This window comes from Hemitrygon akajei, chromosome 12 (genome assembly GCF_048418815.1).
Source record: "Hemitrygon akajei chromosome 12, sHemAka1.3, whole genome shotgun sequence".
NCBI lineage: Eukaryota > Metazoa > Chordata > Chondrichthyes > Myliobatiformes > Dasyatidae > Hemitrygon > Hemitrygon akajei.
In genome coordinates this window covers 54,657,016-54,679,051 of record NC_133135.1, presented here as the reverse complement: position 1 = coordinate 54,679,051, position 22,036 = coordinate 54,657,016, and the positions used below count along the sequence as shown (strand labels likewise).

The window sequence follows — 22,036 nt, the reverse complement described above, 5'->3', positions numbered from 1 at the left end:
CAAACAAACTCAATAAAGGAAGAACAGAAAACATAAAAGATCTCAATAAACCTACTCTTCTTGATGTAAGATCATTTTGTTATAAGTGTTCTGTGGTTCCTTTCATTCTGGAATATGGAGGATAATAATTGAGGAAGAAGAAAGAGACTAAGATTGGAATAATCTGAGAAAATTACATTGAGGCTAACAACATTTTCACGCGATCATTTTGGATCTACTGCCAATAAAGTTTACAAAAATAATTTTAAATTGTTACTTTAACAGTTAAGTCATGCAACTCACCCCTCCCTCTCAAAGAACTGAATTTGAAAGCTAACAAAAAACTAATTTTATAGCCCCTTTATAAAATCCTGTCATGTACGCTACCAACATACGGAATGTAAAAGAACAGTACTCTCAAATAAAATATGGTCCTTCTTTCTTAAAGCAAAATTAAAAAGTTTAGATGTAATACATTATCTTTAAATGTCAATGGATGCATTCTTATACAGGACAGGTGCTGCAGATTAACTGCTTAAATAGGCTTAATTATAACATTTGTTTCGAATGAAATGCTCTACACACTAATACACAACTTGACCCTTGTGTAGTTGAGAAAAGTACTAATCAAATTAGCTCCCTATTTGATTAAGTTGAATGAGTAAAACAATAACTTGCAATGCTTGGTAAAAGCTTCCAGTTTGCTCATACATGTTGCAATGACACATGATGAAACAAAACTGCTTCAATGACTCAAAATAAACCTTGAAACATACTAGCGCAAAATATTTCTTTAATGCTGCCCTATAATAACTAAGAAATCTTCCAACAAACTAAGAGAATATGTGGCAATTAGCAATTAAAGTAGGTAGATATAGAACTGTACTGTCATTAAAAGTTAAACTAATTTTTGAAGTAAACTTTAGGTAGGTGAATTCCAGTCAAGAGTTCCTGTGGCATTTAATACTGCTCCCATGTCCTGCCAACATTTTCTAAATTACATGGAAGCAGGTTCAGAAAAAAGGAGAGTATTTTGACAGACTCATCCAAAACACACAAACTATAACAGGTGCTGAAGATTGTCTATTTCATCGTTAAAGTTCTCTATGTATGAAGTGAGGACCAAAGGACAGAATTTGAACATGACAGTGCAAAATATTTAAACAAGTCTCAGAACCTATTTGTTTGATAGACTATGGAATGTCAGCCAAAGATAAATGAGCTGTAAAACAATCTAAATACTGATGCCAAAGAGGAAAGTTAGTGAAAAATGGCTTTCTTCTGTCTGTGTTTTCTTAACATCTTTGCACTCTGTATGTAGTTACAACATTTGTTAACAGGATCTTTCAAAAAAAAGTATGAAGTCTCATTTTGAACCAAAAAAATACAATGGTTACAAGGCAGAATGGATGCTGGGAGGGCAAGTATTTACATGCCCAGGACACCCAAGATTTTCTGTAAAAATTATTTTAAAAGCAAATGGAATATTAGTCTTAATCCTCAGAAGTTTTAATTATAAAAGGGGATAACACTTTATCACAACTATACATGCCAATTTCATTTGGTGGGGATTTCCAGGAGTTTGAAAAGAACTTACATGGGGTGGGTGGGGAAGTGGAGGAGGGTGAAACTTTTCAGCTGCAGTAAATAAAATCCTGAAAAATTGGGAGAAGTGGGAGTAGAGTCATTACAAATCAGAAACACGGGTTAATTGTTTTGCTCAAACTTAAGTGACTAAGAGAAATTACGATCACTACTGCCACAATCAAGACCAGCTAAACTATGGAAAAGAGATTAAACCAACAAATGGTGTGGCTTGCATACTTCACCTTAGAATGAGATATTGCACTTATCCAGCAAACACAAAATTTTCGTATCTATCTGTCCATTGGAATTAATAAACAATGTACTGTGCAGGCCATAATTCCAAAATTAAAAAGGGAGTAAAAGTGGGGGAGGGTGAGAACCACAGATTGTCGATCACAGAAGCAGGATTACTTTTAAATTGAAAATGGGATTAAAGTCAATTCATACACAAAATTAAAGTGGTGTGGAACAGTACACCAACACCTGCAGGTTATAAAATATCTTCAGACTAATGCATATCTAGCAGGTTAACATAACTTCTCTGATTTAAATAAAAATGGTGATAGTAATGAAATGAACATGTTAAAAGGAGACGAGGTGGTCTTCCCCCAGAGTACTTTCTAAACTCTCCTAGGAGGAGAGAATGTTACCCCATTCACCTTGACTTTGACCGGGGTGATCTAGATTGACCTCTGGAACTGGAACGCGACCGGGATCTGGAAGTAGAAGAACTTCTGGTCCGGGACCTGCAATAAAATGGTAATAATTTCCAATGGAAGTTTAAAAAGCAAGCAACATTAAAAACTGGAAAGACAAGTTCTTTTCAACTTCAAAGTCTAGTAAGATCAACTTATTGTCAAATGCAACAAGCAAACAGAATTACCAAGCTGACATGGCAATGCATTTTAACTCTCAGATCTTCCTATGGTTCCATAAACAGATATTTTAACTCAAAACAAGAGTTTATCAGAACATCAATTAAACATCTAAAAAATCCATTACATGCGCAACCTTTAGAGTGGTTATTTAAAAACACATTTAAGTGGATCTCAATTTCCTCTACAACAGAAAACATAGCTGAAATTCAAATCAGAGCTAAATTTCCAAAAACACCCAAAATGTTGCTTCTCTTCAACCACTTGGGAACAGATACAATAAAGCAATTATATTCTTTGGACAAAAGATGAATAGAAACAGGACAAAAATTTCTCTTAATTTCTTGTTTTCATTTTTTTTAAAAAAAATCAGTAACGTTGATGCCTTCAACAAATTTAGACAATTTTTCATAAATAAATTATTTAAGATAAAAGCTATCATAAATATGATCAAATAAGTATGGCATTATATGTCGGTTAGTTTATGATAATGAAGCTACTTGTATTCAAAATTAACATTTTAACTTTTAAAAAGTATTTCTTATTTATGTTAATTTGTCAAATATATACATTAAAAATCCAAAGCATTAGTGTTTCGCTGTCTTCTCATGCAAATGGTTAGGAGCAAAGCACACAAATATGTTGACAAGAAAACAGTCTTTGTAATAAAGAACAATATGGTTTTCGCATTTTTAAATAATTTAGATAGCAAGTAATAGATGAAATTTAACATGGGAAACACAGCTGGTATGGGATTCAGTTGCCAAAAGTAATGAACAATTCCTAAATCAGCTGTCACAAGATAAATTTATGAAACCTTGAAATTTTGAAAGTCTCTAAGTGGCATTAACTGAATCGTGCACAAGCCCCAAAAAATGAGCAATGTAATCAGATACCTTAAGCACAATTTAGTTTTAATATTCAATTAATAAGAACTTTCACTTTTGTCTACCTGAATAATTCTGAACACCAAAGATTTAAGGAAAAACAGAAAAAAAATTGGTTGGGTTCAATAGAAATAAAGAAGTCTCAAATATGATCATGTTCAGCATTTTCAGCAGCGGTAGAAGATTTAATATTATCAATTTTGTCAAAAGAATTTCAAAAAGAAGTGGGCTTGTTTTCAAATGGAACATTGAATAAATTATCAGGACAGTATATAGATTCAGAATATAATTGTAAACACCTCTGATTAAAATAAGCAAAAGGGAAGCTTCCTTCCACATATATGAAGGGAGAGTAGCAAAAATGTGACAGCATTAAATAAGAGCATTATCTCAAAAAAAACCTATTAAGATGGGAGGTACAATTTTGATACTCAATCTGAGAACTTTGGAAATAAATAAACTTTTTGGACTCAATTAAAAACTTAAATGCAATGTTTTAGTCCTTATACATAGTATAACATTTGATAATATCTTGAATATTCTAATAGAAGCCATCTAAAAGTCATCTCCTAAAGAAAGGAATGTAACTTTATAGATGCAAGACTTCAAAAATTTGTCACATGAACAATTATTTAAAAGAAAGAAGTTAAAACTGATACTGACATTTTGCCCGGTGTCACCCTTGACCTGTACCCGTTTACCTGGACCTTGAACTGGAATGAGCAGTAGAAGATGATGAAGATCGAGAGGAGCGAGACTTGGAACGACTGCTGCTTTTTGGAGGTTTCTTTTCATCTTCACTTGCATCCAGATTGTATTTTGAGAGATCTCCATCTTCATCTTCATCATCATCATCATCATCCTAGGAAATATTGAAGGGTTATGCCTATCATATGTATAAATTACATTCGGGTTGGACGGTGATAGGTGATATCAGGTGAGGGTGAAGGTGGGATGAAGTAAGGTTCTGGGAGGTGATAGGTAGAAGAGGTAAAATGCTAAAGAAGGAATCTGAGAGAAGACAGTGGACCATGGAAAAAATGGAAGGAGGAAGGGCAACAGAAGGAGTTGATGGGCAGGTGAGAAGAAGGGGAGTGAAAAATTACTGTAAGTTATAGAAACCAAACTTCTTCCTCTTTAAGAACCCTAAATATACTAGCATGAAGCAACCTTCTAAGGATTAGCCAAGAGTAGCATTCTTTTGCAAAAGATATGGAAAATTTAACTGGTTCACAAGACCCAGTAAAAAAAAAATTCACTGACCTAAGTTAAAATTAAAGCTATTTTGAAATAAACAAAAACAGTTGCAGCAGAAGTTAAATTGTTTTAATTCAACTCTAGACAAAAACTTTGTTCACTCCCTAAAAAATGTCAAGAGCCTGAAATTTCTGAGTACAGAGAAACAACAAAAAAGCTGCACTTGTTTTAACCACTAACAGCACAGAAGATAAGCATTTACAATCTTTCATTCCTTTGGTATGCCTGATAACTGATGATCTATCATTGATGATCTGGAACTCTTATTGTACGGGGGAAGATCTGGCGTAGTGATAATTACCACTGGAACAGTAATCCAGACGCCCAATTATATGCTGGGGACACAAGTTACAATCTCACCATGGCAGATGGTGAATTTGAATTCAATACAAATATCTAATGACCATGAAACCATGTCGATTGTTGTGAAAACCCAGATGGTTCACTAATGCCATTCTTACCTGGTCTGGCTTATATTTGACTCCAGACCCCCTGAAGTCTCATGGCACCTGGTTAAACATGGGCAAAGAAGCCTCCTGCTGATTACCACATACCATCCTCCCTAGGCTGATTAATCAGTACTTTTCCATGTTGATTAGCACTTGGAGGAGGCATGGACACAGAATGTAGATCTGGGTGGGGGACTTCAATATCCAACACTAAGAGTGGCTCATTAATACTACAGACAGAGCTGGTCAGGTCCTACTGGACATAGCTACTAGATTGGGACTACAGCAGGTGGTGAGGGAACCAAGAGGGAAAAAACACATGACCTCATTCTCACTAACCTGCCTGCCACAGAAGCATCTGTCCATGACAGCGTTGGTAGAAGTGACCACCACACAGTTTTTGTGGAGACTAAATCCCATTTAGTCTGCCAACACAGATGCCTTGTGCAGGAAGGCACAGAGTCGAATGTACTTCCTAAGAAGGTTGGCGTCATTCAATGTCTGTAGTGAGATGCTGAAGATGTTCTATAGGTCAGTTGTGGAGAGCGCCCTCTTCTTTGTGGTGGCGTGTTGGGGAGGAAGCATTAAGAAGAGGGATGCCTCACGTCTTAATAAGCTGGTAAGGAAGGCGGGCTCTGTCGTGGGCAAAGTACTGGAGAGTTTAACATCGGTAGCTGAGCGAAGGGCGCTGAGTAGGCTACGGTCAATTATGGATAACTCTGAACATCCTCTACATAGCACCATCCAGAGACAGAGAAGCAGTTTCAGTGACAGGTTACTATCGATGCAATGCTCCTCAGACAGGATGAAGAGGTCAATACTCCCCAATGCCATTAGGCTTTACAATTCTACCGCCAGGACTTAAGAACTTTTTAAAAGCTATTATTAATGCTTTTTGAGATGGTGATTTAGATGCATATCATATTTTTTTACTGAGTCAAGTATTGTATGTAATTAGTTTTGCTACAACAAGTGTATGGGACATTGGAAAAAAAAGTTGAATTTCCCCATGGGGATGAATAAAGTATCTATCTATCTCTATCTATCTATTTCAACATTGAAGAAACCCTCCATCGCACTGTGTGGCACTATCACTGTGCTAAATGGGATAGACAGTTCTAGTAGCCCCATCTATGAGGCACTGTGAGCCATCAGCAGCAACAGAATTGTACTCAACTACCATCTGTAACCTCATGGCCCGGCATATCTCCCACACTAACATTACCACCAGGCCAGAGATCAATCCTGGCTCAAAGAAGAGTGCAGGAGGGCATGTCGAGAAAAACACCAGACATACCTTAATATGAGGCATCACCCTGATGAAGCCACAGTACAGGACTACTTGCATGCTAAACACCATAAGCAGCAAGTAATAGACAGAGCTATGTGGTCCCACAACCAACAGATCTGTAGTCCTGCCACATCCAGCCATTAATGGTGGTGGACAATCAAACAACTCACTGGAAGAAGAGGCTCCACAAATATCTACATCCTCAATGTTAGAGGAGTCCAGCACACCTGTGCAAAAGATAAGGTTGAGGTATTTGCAACAATCTTCAGTCAGAAGTGCCGAGTGGATGATTCAACTCGCCCTCCTGGAGCCCAGATGTCAAAACGAAGCCAATCCCATTCATTCCACGTGATATCAAGAAATGGCTGAAAGCACTGGATACTGCAAAAGCAATGGGCCCAGACAAAATCCTGGCAATAGTCCTGAAGATCTGTGCTCCAGAACTTGCCACGCCACAAGCCAAGCTGTTCCAGTACAGCTACAACACCAACATCAACCTGGCAATGTGGAAAATTGCCCAGGTATATCCTGTACACAAGAAACAGGACAAGTCCAACCCAGCCAATTACCACCCTATCAGCCTGCTCTCAATAATCAGCAAAGTAATGTAAGGGGTCATCAACAGTGCTATCACGCAGTATCTACTCAGCAATATCCTGCTTATGGATGTCCAGTTTGGGTTCCATCAAGGCCACTTAGCTCCTGACCGCATCACCTCCTTGGTCCAAATATGGAGGAAAGAGCTAAATACCAGAGGTGAGGTGAGAGTGAGAGCCGTCAACATCAAGGCAGCATTTGACCGAATAGGCATCAAGGTGCCCTAGCAAAAATGGAGTCAATGGGAATTAGGGGAAAAACCCTCCACTGGTTGAAATCATAGCTGATACAAAAGAAGATTGTTGAGGTGGTTGGAGGTCAATCATCTCATCCTCAGGACATCACTGCAAGAGTTTTCCAGGGAAGCTTCCTAGGACCAACCATCTTCAGCTGTTTTATCAATGACCTTCCTTCCATCGTAATGTCCAGAAATGGAGATGTTCACAGATGACTGCACAATGTTCTGCACAATTCGTGACTCCTCAGATAGTGAAACAGTTCATATCCAAATGCAGCAGGACAAACCTAGGCTTGGGCTGACAAATGGCAAATAAGCAAGTGCCAGTCAACGACCATCTCCAACAAGAGAGGCTCTAACCAATGTCTCTCGACATTCAGTGACATCACTACTGAATCCCTATCAACCTCGTGAGCATTACCACTGACAGGAAATTGAACTGGTCTGGCCACATAAACACTGTGGCTACCAGAACAAGTCAAAGGCTAGGAATCCTGTGGTGTGTAACTCACCTGACTTCCTAAAGCTTGTCACCGTCTACAAGGTTCATGTCATGAGTAATGGAATACTCGGTACTTGCCTGGATGAGTGCAGCTCCATCAACACTTGAGAAGCTTTTGACACTATTCAGTACAAGGCAGTCCACTTGATTTGTACCCTTTCCACATGCATCCAATCCCTCCACCATCAACAAACATTTGTAGCATTTTGCACTATCTACAAGATGCACTGCAACAACAAAAGGTTCCTAAGGCAACACCTTCCAGTCCCACGACCATCACCATCTAGAAGGATGAGAACAGCAGATAGTTGGAAACACCACTAGGAAATCCTCCTCCAAGTCGCTCACCACCCTGACTTGGAAACATATCACAGCTCCTTCATTGTCACTGGGTCAAAATCATGGAACTTCTTCCATAACAGCACTGTGGGTGTACCTATACTTCATGGACTGTAGCAGTTCAAGGCAACAAATGCTGGCTTAGCTGGTGACACCCACATCCCATAAACGAATAAATAAAAAGGTGGTCAACAGATCAGCTGAGGAATTCAAATAAACAAGAATTTAATTTAGTGCAGTCAAATGGGACAATTTATTGTCATTAGATTTTACTGACCAACTCCTACAGAGCTTCTTAAACAATCTTAGGGTTTCATACTTGAAGTCAGCAAATTGATTAATGTTACCATTCATGTTCTCTTCATCCAGGTCCGTTTACAATTTTGTGGAGCAGAGAGCATTAAATATTCTACATCAAATCCACTTGGCAGCTAATCCACCAGTTTGAAGTCAAAATAATCATCTAAATATTATTCAATTTAAGTGTCACTGCATAATGTAATTATATGCTCCATATTCATATACAAGTTGTGCATTAATAATTTTCTTAAGGGAAAAAACAGTATTTTAATGGCTTCTGATGTTTAAGAAACAGTAAGGGAATATCATGTACTAGCAGGAAAAACACTCGGCTAACATCTCAATAACTCAGTATCCCAAGGCTAGCTTGGAAGTGAGAAATTATTTACAAGAGTGGCACAAATGCCCAAAAAGTGTGAAGCAGAAGTCTTAGGTACACATAAAAGAAGTCCAGTAAAGCGAAGATGCTTTCAAAAATAATGAAATTAGAAGTTTCTAAATATCAAGAGCAGTAAACAGTGAAAAAACTAGATCAAAATTTGGTGTGACCAAAGCCTTTAAAACTGCATCTATTTTCTTAGGTCCACTGATGTGCAGTTTAAAAGAAAATCAGCTGGTAGGTTGTTCCAAGCATTGGAAGCTTGCCACAGTTCTTCTGCAGACTTTGGCCGATCGCTTGCTTCTGTCTCTCCAGGTAATCCACACAGCCTTGATGATGTAGAGATCAAGGCTCTGTGCAGGCCATACCATCTGATGCAGAACTCCCTGTTCTTGTTTTCGCTGAAGATAGCTCTTTATGTCCTTGGCAGTGTGTTTGTGATCATTGTCCTGCTGCAGATAATGATTGCTGGGACCAATCAGACACTTCCATGACGGTATTGCGTGATGATAAGTACCTGCTTGTATTTCTCAGCATTGTTGTTGTTCCTTTCCATGCTTTGTGGCGTATTGGACAGCAGCTGTGCCATTTCTTTATAATTTTTATCTATTTTCCCCCCCTTTTTTTTGAGGCTGAATTGCTAGCTTGACGCTCAACCTAGCACGGATGAAAAGCATGCAAGGATCCAGACAGATCTCAACCTGGGATCACTAGCCTTGAAGTTCGTTGCGGATGCCACTACACCAATGGCCAGCTATATTCTCAGTATTGAGGATTCCATTAACTCTGACCAGATCACCAACTCCATTTGTAGAAATGCAGTCCCAAATCTGCAAGGAACTTTTGCCATGCTTCACTGTTGGCTCCAGACACTCATCTATGTAGCGTTCCAGCTCTTCTATAGACAAACTATCTTCTGTTGAGCTAAAAATTTCTAATTTTGACTCATTAGTCCAGAGCACTTCCTGCCATTGCTCACCACCCCAGTTCTTGTGTTTTTGTGCATAGGTAAAACTCTTGGCTGTTCCCACTTCAGAGGAATGGCGTTTTGTATAACTCTTCTATAAAGACCACTTCTGACAAGATTCCTATGGACTGTAGAGGGCTATAACTGGATAGTTCAGAGATGATCGTAGTGCTAGACTTCTTCCTGTAACACACTATAGGGTTTCACGGCTAATATAATGGCCTCTCTATAATGTTCACTACTAATGTAATGGTTTCTCTGTAGCAGCAATGTTTGGGTTATGGATAGAGATAACAGGGGTTTAGAATGTGCGCCATCCAATGAGAGGCATGCTGTTCTTTCTTGTGGGTCTGAGAGAAGGAATTTCGTGGTCTTTTGTTGTAGAGACGAAGAGAGAAGACGCGAGTGGAGAGAGTTGGTAGACTGGCGGGCGGAGTGGACATGGGGCGAGGGTCCAATGGTCAATGACGTTCAGAGGAGGCTGATAGGGAACGAATGGATGGAACCTTAAGCTCCAACATGCTTCATTAAAATGGGCGCTTTTTCTTTATTTTCTTTACTAACCCTATAGTCAGATTAAAATTTATAAAGTTCAACCGTTTAATTGTATATGGTGTACTGCCTTGATATTTTGCTGTTCGGATTTGTAACTGGGCAACACATCACATGGCATCCACACAAACGAGATTTCTCAGAGGCTGTCTTCCCCTAGACAAATGCATCCTGGCTGAACCCGAGGGTTACATTTCAATTAGAAGGGACACCAGTTTAATGCATCTCATCTGCTGCACTCAGTTTCTGTAGTTGACCACTGTGTTTCTGATCCTCAACCTTGCCCATTTCTTTGTGTCTTCTTCAGAAGAGCTCGGACAGCACATATTGACATTCCTGTCTGCTCAAAATTTCTGTTTGGAAGAGACATTACTGATGCAGGACAACCTCATTGTGTCTTGTGGCTATGTTCACTCTTGCCATGATGTAAGTATTCATGATTTGACCATTAAACTGTCAAATCTGTCACAGCCTTACCTTTTAGTTTGGTTGTCTTCACCCAGTTTGATTCCTTTTACACCTGTTTCAGTTTTGTTCATTCAACTCATTATTTCACTGATCATTAGCACGTCTGTTATCTTTGTTTCAAGATGGAAAAGGGCTATATGTGTACCTACAAAGTAATCAAGTTTTCTTTGAAAAGTGGTCTATTATTTAATATAGTACTTTCTTTAGTGAGGTCAGCAGGAGACGCTCATGGAGTGAGCACTGTTTCAGATTCGCTCCATAACCTTTACATTTTTTAACCTATGATCACCCTTATTTAACTTACTTTTACCTACACCAAAAGATTCTTGCTACTTTTTTGGACTTATCTTTAAGAGTTTTTATTGTGAATTTTTGAAGAAATTAATACAGAAATGGCTCTTAGATCTAAAGGGCGAGAACCTGGGAAAGATCCTAACGGGAACGGGAAGAAGAAAAAGACTGATCCTAAGCGCACTGAATTGACTTATGAAATATTATTGGAGGTTTTAAATGAAAAATTTGAAGAACGACGACAAATTTTCAAACAAGATATAAAGGCTTTTCAAGATTATATGGATAAGACGGATTCAGTAGTTAACCAGCAGCAAGTTCTAATCGCAACTTTGCAAGAGGATGCTCGGAAGCGAGACTTGATAATTGAAAAACTGGAGCAGAAATTACTTTTGACGATTAAACAGGTGGAAACACTTAAAGCCAAGAGTGTCGACTTTGAGAATCGGTCCAGAAGACAGAACTTACGCATACTTGGTCTCCTGGAAGGTACTGAACAAGGGGACCCCTCGAAGTACTTTGCTCAACTTTTAAAGGATGTGTTCCCTTCTGTATTCCCAGACAGTCCTCCGTTACTCGATCGCGCTCACAGAATTATGCGTTGATCATCAAGCACTTCAGCTAAACCACCGGTTGTAATTGTCCGATTTCATTATGTGCATGTTAAAGAGCAACTTATTCGTGTGGCTTGGCGTGTAGGGATGGTCAAATTTCAAGAACACAATTTTCGATTAGTGGAAGATTTTAGTTCAGAAGTAATGAAGGCAAGGCTTCTTTTTAAACCTCTGATGTCCGAATGTTATGAGAAAAATCTAAAACCTGCACTCTTATACCCTGCGAAGCTCAGAATCTCGCCTCCGAATGCACCACGGCGTGTTTTCCTTTCTACATCTGAAGCAAGAAGCTTTCTGAGTGAGAACTTCCCTACTGCTATGGATTCTCATCTCTAATAAATGAGTGATTTTGATCGTGCAAGGTGGTTTTTGTTTCCAAAACCAGATTTTGTTTCTGGCTATTGGTGTAGGTTCACTCTATATTTTATACTCTAATTAAAGTTTTTTTTTCGACATACTAATCTTTTTATTTTACTTACTTCAACCACTGTACTTTATCTTTGGTCATTATTATTAATCCTTCGAAGGCGATTTTTTTTTTACTAAGATGGCGGTTTCTTCTCTAAAATATTTTTGGCTTTTTTTTTGATTTCGCCATTTTTTTTCTCTCGTCTTCTTCCTATAATGCATTTCTTATCACAGTTTAATTTTTTTTTGGTTTGTTTGGGTTTTAACCCGATTTATAAGTTACTAGTGATTATATTCTTTTTGGTTTTTTTTACTACCAATTATATTAAGAAGTTTGGTTTTAGTATAGTGATTATTATTTCTTTAGAGTTTGGGTGGATCTTTTTTTTAATCCTTTATATACGGAGTTGTCTTCTGCTGATATGGGGGTAGATTTAGTTTCATTTCTCCTTTTTCCCAGCCTTTTCCTGGCTGGGGTGGTCTTTTCTCCTCTTGGGTGGGGGGTGGTTTTTTTTTCGAAATCTTATGTTCCTTACATCAGTTTTTTTTGGTTTCTTCATTTGGGCTGATTTTAAACTACTAAAATGTCCGCGATGTCGTCACTTCCGGGTCTGCCCCTTATTTTTGTTCCTCTTCCGGGTGCATGAGTTCATAATTTGGTTAACCCTTTATATACCAAAGGGCTGATTTCAGAAATATGGCTCAGACCATTAATTTTGTCTCTTGGAATACTAATGGCTTAAACCATCCGATTAAACGGAAAAAGATTTTTTAGGTTTTGGAGGGGTCAACAGTACCATTCAAATTCGAATGCTAAAGTAAAGGGAGTTTCAATTTTTATTGACTCCTCTATTGCATTTGTCCAACATGATATCTTTTCCGATCCGAATGGTAGATTTTTGTTAATTACTGGCTTACTTTTTAACAAAAAGGTTGCTATGGTTAATGTTTACGCTCCAAATGTGGATTGCCCCGATTTTTTTAAGTCCTTATTTACTTCTCTACCTAATCTAAATGAATATAAGTTAATAATGGGTGGTGACTTTAATTGTTGTTTAAATCCTTTGTTGGACAAATCTATATCTACTCAGACTTTACCTAATAAGTCGGCCACTTGTATTAACTCTTTTTTGACTGATAATGGAATTTTTGATATTTGGAGATTTTGGCATTCTAAGGACAAAGAGTTTTCATTTTTCTCACGTTTATCACTCCCGCTCGAGAATTGATTATTTTTTTTATTGACTCTTGTTTTATTCCATCGGTAATTGGTTGTAATTATGATATTATAGCCATCTCTGACCATGCTCCATTAAAACTTTCTATTAAATTTACAGATACAGCTTCTAGTGCTAGACAATGGTGATTTGATTCTACCTTACTGCAAGATCCGGATTTTATTAAATTTATGAAGGAACAGATCGATTTCTTCTTTTCAACTAATTCCACGGATGATATTTCTTGCGGAACACTTTGGGACACTTTTAAAGCATATATACGTGGACAGATTATCTCCTACTCTGTTGGTCTGAGAAAACGCATTAAGAAGGAAACTCTTTTATTGGTTGATAAAATTAAAGAGATTGACAAGAAATATTCGACTACTCCTAGTAAGGAGCTTTACAAACAAAGGGTTGAACTTCAAACGGAACATAGTTTATTACTTACATCTTCGATTGAAAATCAATTAATGAAAACCAAATCTGATTTTTATATACATAGTGATAAATCGGGTAAACTGTTAGCTAATCAATTGAAGAATGCTTTGGTTAAACATCAAATTACTAAGATCCGTCAGCAGAATGGGGATCTGACAGTTAACCATGATGAGATAAACAAATCATTTCAAGATTTTTATACCTCCCTGTATCATTCCGAATTCCCTCATGATCATAATACCATGTGTGATTTTCTTGGGAAATTGAATTTTCCAAAATTATCATCAGATGATCTTTCAATATTAGAAACTCCTATTACGGATGCAGAAATTAAAAGGGTTATTTCCTCTATGAATTCTGGGAAAGCACCAGGTCCAGATGGGTATACAGTAGGATTTTTTAAATGTTTTTCTGCTACTCTTTCTCCTTGGTTATGCAGGGTTTTTGAAGAAGCAATTAGATTGGGCAATCTGCCACTATCTTTTTATAGAGCTTCCATTTCTTTAATATTGAAGAAAGATAAAGACCCTACTGACTGTGCATCCTACAGACCAATATCTTTATTGAATGTAGATTCCAAGATCTTTTCCAAGTTACTGGCATCCAGGCTGGAGAAGGTATTACCCCAAATTATTTCGGAAAATCAAACTGGTTTTATTAAAAATCGCTATTCTTTTTTCAATGTTAGGAGATTATTGAATATTGTTTATACTCCTTCACATAGCACTTCAGAATGTGTCATTTCATTAGATGCGGAGAAAGCATTTGATAGAGTTGATAGCCATACTTATTTAATGTGCTTGAGAAGTTTAATTTTAGTCTGACATTCATTTCCTGGATTAAACTGATATATCATACTCCAGTAGCCTCGGTGCTTACTAACAATCAAAGATCTCCCTTTTTTTCGTTTATTTCGGGGTACTAGACAAGGCTGTCCTCTTAGTCCATTATTATTTGATATTGCTTTAGAACCCTTGGCAATTGCTATCAGAGAATCACAGAACATTTTTGGCATTAATCGTGGGACAGATATACATAAGCTATCATTATATGCAGATGATTTATTATTATTTATTTTTGATCCTGAGAAATCCATTCCTGCAGTTATATCATTGTTGGCTCAATTTAGTAATTTTTCTGGGTATAAATTAAATTTTAATAAGAGTGAATTGTTTCCTTTAAATAGACAGGTTCCAATTTATGGAAATTTACCCTTTAAATTAGTTAATGACTCTTTTATTTACTTAGGGATTAAAATCACAAAAAACTATAAGGACTTATTTAAGGTTAATTTTTTACCCTTAATCGATCAGATTAAATGTTTGTTTACTAAATGGTCACCAGTATCTTTATCTCTGATAGGTCGGATTAATGCTATTAAGATGGTTATTTTACCCAAGTTTTTATATATATTTCAAGCGGTACCAATTTCTATTCCGAAATCTTTTTTTGCTAATGTTGATTCAAAAATTTCCTCATATATATGGCAGAATAAAAATCCTAGATTAGGTAAAAAATATTTACAGAAGGCAAGGAAGGAAGGTGGATTGGCATTGCCTAATTTTAGATTTTATTATTGGGCAGTTAATATCCGATATTTGATACGTTGGTTAAAGGATTGGGATATATCTTTTAGCCCTCATTGGATGAACCTGGAGATTAAATTTGTACAAGGATTTTCATTGGGTTCTATTTTAGGGACTTCTCTTCCCTTTGCTCTTTCTAAATTGCCGAAACGAATTGACAACCCGATAGTTAAACATACTTTACGTATATGGTTTCAATTTCGGAAATTTTTTGGGTTGACTCAGTTTGTTTTAAATATTCCTATTGTATCCAATTGCTTTTTTTATCCTTCTATTATAGACCAAGCTTATTCAGCTTGGAAGACTAAAGGATTATTACGATTTTCCGATTTATTTTTGGATAATTGTTTTATGTCTTTTGAACAATTATCTAATAAATATAATTTGCCTAGATTTCATTTTTTTAAAGATATTTACAGATTAGGAATTTCTTAAATACTGTACTTCCTACTTTTCCAAATTTTGTGTCTTCAGGTATTTTGGAGAATTTGTTTGAACTAAATCCTTCTCAGAAAGGGCTAATATCAAAACTTTACAATATAATTATGAAGATATGTTCAGAGCCCTTCTATAAGATTAAAAATGATTGGGAAAGAGAACTTAACCTTACTATCCCTATTGAGAATTGGGATAAAATTCTTCAATTAGTTAATACATCATCTATATGTGCTAAACATTCATTAATACAGTTTAAGGTTGTGCATAGGGCTCATATGTCCAAGGATAAATTGGCTCATTTTTATTCCTATATAAATCCTATTTGTGACAGGTGTCATTCTGAGATAGCGTCTTTAACTCATATGTTCTGGTCGTGTCTGCTTTTGAAAAAATATTGGAAAGACATTTTTGATATTATTTCTATGGTATTGAACATTGATTTACAACCTCATCCTATTACTGCAATTTTTGGTTTACCAATGATGGACTCACTCCAATTATCCTCTTCTGCTTGTCGAATGATTGCATTTCTTACATTAATGGCTAGAAGATCTATTTTGTTGAATTGGAAAGAAATTAATCCTCCTACCGTATTTCATTGGCTTTCTCAAACTATGTTATGTCTAAATTTAGAAAAAATTAGAAGGGTTGTATTTGATACTTCTATTAAATTTGAAAAGATATGGAGACCATTTATTCAATATTTTCATATTATGTAATATGACCCTGTTCCAAGCCTATTTGTTTTTCCAGTTTCGATTTTATATATGTTGAGAGGATCGGTGTTGACGACACTGATGATTTTGTATTTTTGTGAGATATTATAAACAGCCCTTTTTTGCCCATTTTTTCTTTTTCTCCTTTTTCTTTTTTTGTTTTTTCCCCTATTAGTTATTAGATTAGTTTTTTGCATAATTTTTTTTCCTTTTTCTGTTTTTTTTATATATATATTATGATATACCTAGGTTTGCCTTGTTTATTTGTTACTTGTATCGTCCATGATTTGGGAATACACATTTATACTGTAACCATTGCTTATGTATTCTTTCATGTTCAGTTGAAATGTGTATGTTTGTAATCCCATTATCTATGTATCAATTTTATTTTGTTGATATTAATAATAATAATAAAAGGATTGAAAAAGTACTTTCTTTAGTAAAATACAAAGATTTCCGTTACATTTAAGTTTTTGGAAAATGAATGTTGAGAAATCCAAAATTTGCTCTTTTCTGACACTAATGCAGGGACAAAAATGAAAACCTAAAACAAAATTTATATTAATAAAGTTAGGGTGTCCAAGACATTTGCATAGAATTGTACCAAACAATTTTAAGAGTTTAACAGAAAGTGCTGTAGAGCTACTTTGTAATATTCTTTGAGAAAGAAAGATTTAAATTTCAGGTTACAATGGGTAGTGCATTGAGTAATGAGTAAACTATTAAGAATTATTTAACCTTAAGGACAACCATCATCTTTTTAAAATAGTATGTAACCCCCATGTTTGGCAGGCTGCATCAGTCTAGGGGAAGACAGTCGCTGCCCCCAACAAGCTGGTGAAATCTCGTTTGCTTGGATGCTGCTTGTTACAAATCAGTACAACAAAATAACAAACAATACATCATATGCAAGTAAACGATTGAGCTTTATAATTCTTAGTTTTACTATAGGGTTAGTAAAGAAAACAGAGAAAAAAGGCCCATTTTAAGGAAACAGTCTAATGCACATGTTGGAGCTCACAATTTTCCTGCCCGTTCTCCATCGAGTTCCACTGGGCATCAACTACTCCTGGCTCCATTCCAAGTCCACTCTGACCTGCAGTCTACGACCTCTCTGTTCTAACATCTTCTCTCTCCATCTTCTGCCAAACAAAAGCCCGCGAATCCCTCGCTCTCGGGCACACGAGAAAGAAAAACCTCCCCTTTTTCGACACCACACATTCCAAAGCCCCCATTATCTCTAGTCATAACCTAAACACAACTGCTACAGAGAAACAATTACATTAGCAGTGAAATCTTTCCCAGGGTATTACAAGTATATGACAACTTATCTTCCAGACATGCAGATTCCAAGCACTAAGATAATCGCCTTTATTTGACATGTCAAATGAAAGGCAATGGGATCAATTTCCATATAAAACTCTTGAGCTGGAAAAACAGACTACTCACATCTAGTTTGTATTTGGAGAGATCTCCATCCTCATCATCTTCATCATCATCTTTTTCACTTTCAATTTCTTCCTGAAGTATAGTTTTGGGTCCAACTGGCTTTCCACGAAATTTCTTCTTTTTCCTTCCAAACTAATATTGAAAAATCAATGCAAGAATTAATGTATAATTTTTGCAAATCCCAACTTGGATACTCTAATACTTATAAAAAGATTCAGCTAAATTTTTGAGTGAAGCTCTAGTCTGAAGTAAATGACAAGTCAAAAGATTTCTTATTTCAAAATAGACTTAATTTTGATACTAAAATGCCAATGTACAGAATATCCTATTTAATCTTTGGAAATTAAATTCAACTATCTCAAGGACAGTCTGTGATATTTTAGAATTTATGTGGAGTAGGGGCTTGTTCAGGAGAGCAAGGGATTAGTGAGTTTTGGTGTGGAAATGAACTTCACCTGTAGAATAAAATGGTGTTTCTGCCTGTAACAAAATGGAACCCGTATAGTATCAAAGTATATTACTCTGGACCTTGTCTGGCCGGGGGGTGGGGGGGAGGAGTTGGGCTGGGTTGAAAATGACCTAACAGGAGTCACAGTGGTCAGGTCTCCAGCACAGTTTGCCTCTGAGGCTCAGAAGGCAATTGGGCAGAAGAGAGAATGCTGCGGTGATAGGGGATTCATTAGTTAGGGGATTGGACAAAATGACAATGTCACAATAGCCATGGGGAACTTCAATATGCAGGTAAATTAAGAAAAAAAATCAGGTTGGTGCTGGAATATAGGAGTGGGTAATTTTTAGAGTGCCTACAAGATGTCTTTTTAGAGCAGTTTGTGGTTGAGCCCACGAAAGGATCAGCTATTCTGGATCAGGCAATTATTCAATGAACCAGAATTGATTAGCGAACTTCCAAGGTACAAGAAATCTTAGGGGCAAGTGATCACAATATGATCGAATTCACCCTGAAATTTGAGGAGAAGCTAAAGTCAGATCAATATCAAAAAAATCAATATTACAGTGGAGTAAAGGGAATTACAGGGGCATGAGAGGGGAGTTGGCCAGAATTGATTGGAAAAGAACACTGGCAGAGCAGCAATGGCTGGAATTTCTAGAAACAATTCAGAAGGCTCAGGATACATACATCCCAAAGAGGAAGTAGTACTCTAAAGATGACAACTGTGACCAACAAGAGAAGCCAAAGCTAGGATATATGATAGAGCAAAAATTATTGGGAAGTTAGAGGATTGGGAAGCTTTCACATACCAACAGAAGGTAATTAGAAAACTCATTAAGGTAAAGATGGGATATGAAAGTAAGCTAGCAAAGAGGACACCAAAAGTTTCTTCAGATACATAAAGTGTAAAAGAAGCAAGAGTGGATATTGGAACGCTGGAAAACAATGCTGGAAAGGTAGCAATGGGGAACAATGAAACGCCGGATGAACAGAGCAAGTATTTTGCAGTCTTCACAATGGAAGACACTAACAGTGTGGGGGAAGCTCCAGGTGTCAGGGGGTACTAAGTGTGTGTGAAGTTACCATAACTAGAGGGAAGGTTCTTGGGAAACTGAAAGGTCTGAAGGTACACAAGTCACCGGGACCAGATGTTGTACACCCCAGAATTGTGAAAGAGGAGGTTGAAAAGATTGTGAGGACATTATCAATGATCTTTCAAGAATCACTAAATTCTGGAATGGTTCCGGAAGAATGGCAAATTGCAAATGTAACTGCACTCTTCAAGAAGGGAGAGAGGCAAAATAAAGTATGGAACAGTTAGTCTGATCTCAGTGGTTCGGAAGATGTTGGGAGTCGAGGATCAAGGATGACGTCGCAGGGTACTTGGAGGCACATGATACAATAGGGCATAGTCAGATTTTCAGAAGGCCTTTGACAAGGTCTCACACATGAGGCTGCTTCACAAGCTATGAGCCCATGGTATTACAGGAAAGATTCTAGCATGTATAAAGTAGTGGCTGATTGGAAGGAGGCAAAGAGTGGGAATAAAGGGAGTCTTTTTAGATTGGCCGCCGGTGACTAGTGGTATTCCACAGGGGATTGTGTTGGGACCGTTTCACTTTACATGTCAATGATTTGGATGATGGAGCTGATGGTTTTGTTGCAAAGTTTGCAGACGGTATGAAGATAGGCAGTGGGGCGGGCAGTTTTGAGGAAGTAGAGAAGCTACAGAGGACTTAGATTAGGAGAATTGGCAAAGAAATGGCAGATGGAATAGTGTCAGGAAGTGTATAGTCATGCACTTTGGTAGAAAAAATGAAAAGGTTAACTACTTTCTAAAGAGAGAAAGTACAAAAAAAAAGAGGGGCAAAGGGACTTGATAGTCCTTGTGCTGGATTCTCTAAAGGTTAGTTTGCAGTCTGACTCTGTGGTGAGGAAGGCAAATGCGATGTTAGCATTTGTTTCAAGAGGACCAGAATACAAAAGCAAGGATGTGATGTTAAGACTTTATAAAGCACTGATGAAGCATTACTTGGAGTATTGAGTAGTTATATTCGGCCCCTTATCTTAGAAAGGATGTGCTGAATCTGGAGAGAGTTCAAAGGAGGTTCACAAAATGATTCCAGAATTGACTGGCATTTGAAGGGCATTTAATTGCTCTGGGCCTGTATTCACTGGAATTCAGAAGAATGAGGGGTGCCCTCATTGAAACCTATTGAATGGTGAAAGGCTTTGGAGACCAAGTTTCCTGTGGTGGAAGAGTCTAAGACCAGAAGACACATCCTCAGAATTGAGGGATGTCCTTTTAGAATGGAGCTGGGGAGGAATTTCTTTAGCCGGAGAGTGGTGAATCTGTGGAATTCTTTACCATTCTTGGTCTATGGAGGCCAATTCTTGTGTATATTCAAGGCAGAAGTTGATCAGATTTCTTGATTATCAGGGCATGAAGGGCTATGGGAAGGCAGGAGACTGGGGCCGAGAGGAATATTGGATCAGCTACAATGAAACGGCAGAGCAGACTTCATGGGCCAAATAACCTAATTCTGCACCTATAACCTTATGGTCTTATGCGATAAGATATAGAAAGACAAGCAGATGCGTCATTGGAAGAATTCCAAGTACACTGATTAAGCTAACAGAATGCACCCCGCCCTTGAACTGATACGCAGTAGCCAATATTTGTGTATAAACGAGTGACCATGCGGCCTGGTTTTTCTAAGCTATCATCTGCTCAATGAGTGCTAGTTTACACTTGCTGCAAGTAAAATAACTCATTTATGATTGATCCACTCAGTTATTTGTTATGGGATGCAATGAAAAAGCGGTTGTCAGAACTTGAGGTTCCACTGAGATTGCATGTTTAGGTATGGAAGCAGATCGAGGGGGATTCTGGTGACGACCTGCTCCCAGGGAAATACTGGCACAGGAGGGATCACCAAAAAAAAAACTTTGCTTTTTGCCGAGTGGCCTTTCCAGGCAAGTAGCAAATACCGAGTCCTGACCAGTTCCCATTTTAAACACTGATCTATGCTGCTAGTGAGTGGATCAATTTTTCTGTGATTCCGATGCTTTTTGACATAGTGACCAGAAACATATGGGTATCAATGATTAGATTTAATAGGCAAGAGTGTCAGTGACACCTACGGCCTCAGGGATATTCCTGATTTGATCAGTAAGAGTGTCAGGAACACACTGGTAAAATGAGTAAGAGTGGGATTTATGGAAACTGGTAAGTTTAATCCCTACAGGATGCTGTAGGTAACAAAAGAAAGAAAATATGGTTAGCAGGGTGAGAAAGACTAGAAATTGGACAGGGAATCCACCTGTCCAATAAGGAGACACCAGCATGGTACATATTTAATTATGGGAAGGGATTGGTGGCAGAATTGAATGGCAGATGATTTACAGGCCATGGTAGAAGAATAGCCAGAACCAGACAGGTTTGGAAAAAGCAATTCAGAAACCTCAGGGCTTTCAAGAACAACCTAACAATCCCAGGCCAGGTCCTGCCACCATGCCAAACAAAGACTTTCATAAAAATATGTACAATGAATTACATGCTGCCTTTCCTAAAAAGGCTAAATAGTCTAAGATTATGGCAACATAACAAGGTAGAGGTGTCTCTGTTGAAGAATATGTTTCAAAAGAAAGTACAGAAAATGGAATAATATTCAAGACAACCAAAAGTGCAGTTATGGTCCTACAATTGCTATTACTGCAAGTAGTTTTTAGCCTGAATTGCATTTTGTCTTTCAGAG

The 22,036-nt window shown here is 37.4% G+C and overlaps 1 protein-coding gene across 2 annotated transcripts in view; it reads right to left on the bottom strand.

The window, feature by feature from the left end:
• Positions 1-22,036, bottom strand: part of zranb2 (zinc finger, RAN-binding domain containing 2) — a 44,132-nt gene that overhangs the window by 5,708 nt on the left and 16,388 nt on the right. Inside the window, exons 6-9 of one of the 2 annotated variants that reach the window (XM_073063114.1) lie at positions 17,828-17,959; positions 4,030-4,190; positions 2,226-2,312; positions 56-107 (exon numbers count right to left, since the gene is read on the bottom strand). In XM_073063114.1, coding sequence (XP_072919215.1) covers positions 80-107; positions 2,226-2,312; positions 4,030-4,190; positions 17,828-17,959 — 408 coding nt within the window. In that variant the 3' untranslated portion in view covers positions 56-79. The remainder of the gene's footprint in view (positions 1-55; positions 108-2,225; positions 2,313-4,029; positions 4,191-17,827; positions 17,960-22,036) is intronic. The other variant, XM_073063113.1, reaches the window with a different exon arrangement.